The sequence below is a fragment of the Sinocyclocheilus anshuiensis genome, unplaced genomic scaffold (genome assembly GCF_001515605.1).
Source record: "Sinocyclocheilus anshuiensis isolate Anshui unplaced genomic scaffold, SAMN03320099.WGS_v1.1 scaffold706, whole genome shotgun sequence".
NCBI lineage: Eukaryota > Metazoa > Chordata > Actinopteri > Cypriniformes > Cyprinidae > Sinocyclocheilus > Sinocyclocheilus anshuiensis.
The window spans coordinates 248,083-250,968 of record NW_015544162.1 but is presented as its reverse complement, the minus strand read 5'-3'; the positions used below and the strand labels follow the sequence as shown (position 1 = coordinate 250,968).

The 2,886-nt window shown below is 32.4% G+C and overlaps 1 protein-coding gene across 2 annotated transcripts in view; it reads left to right on the top strand.

Moving 5' to 3' along the window:
- The window catches only part of LOC107695632 (rho guanine nucleotide exchange factor 18-like), a 59,818-nt gene that overhangs the window by 32,894 nt on the left and 24,038 nt on the right, over window positions 1-2,886 (top strand). For both annotated transcript variants that reach the window (XM_016495647.1, XM_016495646.1), the window contains exons 22-24: window positions 738-923; window positions 1,075-1,221; window positions 2,273-2,391. In XM_016495647.1, the coding sequence (XP_016351133.1) occupies window positions 738-923; window positions 1,075-1,221; window positions 2,273-2,391 (452 nt within the window). The remainder of the gene's footprint in view (window positions 1-737; window positions 924-1,074; window positions 1,222-2,272; window positions 2,392-2,886) is intronic.

Sequence of the window (2,886 nt, the reverse complement as noted above, 5' to 3'; positions counted from 1 at the left end):
TATATTGTGTGTGTGTATATATATATGTGTGTATATATATATATATATGTATATATATATATATATATATATAATATACTCACACACTAAATGTTTGAGTACTAATTATAATAATATAAATATATTATAAAAATATGTAGTCATATGAACTATTATAAATATATGTGTGTATATTTGTGTGTTATGTGTCATATGTCGTGTGTTAGTTATAAAATGTGTAATTTATACTTGATGTAATTTAGTTATATTTTATAAGAAATATTTGTATTCAGCAGGGATGCATTAAATTGATCAAAAGTAACAATATAAATTAGTTATTAAAAAAAACTATATAAATTAGTTATAAAAAAAAGTTAAAAAAAAATGATTTTTAGTTAATGCTGTTCTTTTGACAAATTCATAAAAAAAATCCTGTAATAAAATCACATTTTCCACAAAAATATTGTTTCTTGCATTATGGTTTGCTGTTACATTTATAATGTTCTTTTGTTGAAAAATTGTAAATACTATCAATAATTTTGTCTCTTTAACATATTTTACTCCATCTACAACAACTCTTTTGAAGACATTTTTAACCAAGTTAAGCCAAATACAGTTGTGGAGTTTTTAGCAAAAAGGAATTATAAAAACATGATAAAATTCAGCCATAATATTTCTCGCCATGAAAATAGCCTTAGAAGCTGTAATGGCGTTAAACAAACAAACAAACAAACTCCATCTACGACTCTTTTCTGTAGATCGCCTGACGTTGAAGGACACTCAGATTGTCCAGAGCCTCACAGAGAAGCTGCAGTTGTTTGCAGAGCTGGCTGAATCTGTGGCCGGTTTAGAGGATGCCAGCTCTCGCTCCCGTCTGCTGCTGCGGGGCGATGCCGTGGAACTCCAGCAGGGGGAGCAGCTGCTCAAAGGAGCCATTACTGAAGGTAACATGTCAGGTTGATGGCCTGATGAATCAGTTAGTTTGTGTTAATTGTCTTAAGCATTGGCGTCATGATGTAATCTTGCACCTGGTAGCAAACTAGATTATTTGAGCGCTAAATGTAGATATTGAAGTATATCTCTGTGTTTCTGTAGTGGAGAACCTGCAGAACCTCCTTGCATCTGGAGCTCGGGAAGCATCTCCACAGACTGAGGGGAACCAGAGTCCATCCTTGAGTTTGCTGCCACGCAGAGCGGACACCTTCGGCGGCTATGATAGCATTCCTAGCATACTGCCTAAGAGTAAGAGTCAGTACATGTGATTAGACACTGATTATACACGTCGCATTAACGTAGATTTGTTGGCAGTATTTTAATGTAAGACTCATTGTTGCATAATATCAGATCTTTTTATCCATATTCATTGCATATTTTAAAGGCTGTGCATCCCACTATCTGTACTATGCAGTGGGGAAGATTACGATTGATTAGTCTTAAATTATAGTTGAAAATAACACATTAAAGATTCATTAATTTTTGATTTTCCTTTGTTGTTGTTCTCTTTCTCTTTTTTTTGTTGTCTTTTTTCAATAATTTTGTTTGTTTTTTCTGTCTTTTGTTCTTTTTTCTTTCATTTTATAGTTTTGTCACTCTTGTTTGTTTTTGATTTTTGATTTTTTTCTTTCTCTTTTGTTTGTTCTGTTTTTTTTATTCATTTGCTGTTTTCTTTGTTTGCTCTTTTTGTTTAATCACTCAATTCTTCTGTCTTTTGTTGGATCTTTCATTTGTTTGTTTGTTTTTATGATAGCCTTTTGTTTATTATTTAGTTTCATTCTTTCTTTTAATTGTCCTTTTGTTTTCTTTTCCTTCATTCTTTTATTTGTTTGATTAGTTTTTTGTTTGTTTATTATTTTGTTTCTTAACGTTGATGCTTTCATTTGTTTGTTCTCTGACCTTGATTCTTTCTTTCTTTTCCTTCTGGCTTGCTTTCAGTTTGCACTGCATTCTTACCAGACACTTACTTACCAAAGCACCTTACAGTGCAGTACACAAATCATGTTTGAGCAAATACAAGGACAGCCTACGTCTTAGTTGTCTAACTTTTCATTTTTAATTTAATATTTTAGAGGCTCCATCGCAATTCACATACTGTCTGTACTATGCAGTAGGTCAGCTGTTCCCAGACAGTTTTTAAAGTATGCATGCATATACATGCTTTTTTTTGTTGTTGTTGATAATTATCCACAGCCCCCTGTGTTACAGGATATGGTTGGTTTGTGCTGTTTATGTGCAGGTCTGCTATGTACCTCTCCAGTTTAAGTTGTAAATTAGGTGTGTTTGTGTGTTAAATCAGATGGCAGTATTAAGAAGAAGGTTGCCGGAGCGGCCAGCAGGTCCAGGGACAGGAGTCAACGGGCCAGCTCTGATCCGCAGCTCAAAGAGGTGTACGCATGTCAGGACCGGGATGAGCTGGTGAGAGAACACACTCATGCAGGCCTTTGTCCCACAGATGACAAGAACATGGCCGTGTGTACTAAATGAGAATGACATCAGATGATTTGGACAGGAATTTCACTTTTGTCAGTTTTAAACTGTCACACTAGTCATTGTCTGGCTATAGATCTGGTAATTATATGATGATTATATTATAAAATTATATGATTATTATGATTATAGTATTTAGTGTATTACTATTGTTAAAATATAATAATAAATGTATATAACAGTATCTATAATTTATAATAATATATATTTGTTTATTTATAGTAATGTATATTATGTATATACATTTATATAAGATTAATAATTACATATAATGTTTATAATAATGTAGTTATTTATTTATTGTAGGGCTGTGCGATTTGGGGGAAAATATCAAATTGCGATTTTTTTGACAGATATTGCGATTGCGATTTGATTTGCGATTTTAAATTTGCAAAGTCAAGCTTCAGCTCAATATTGTCAATA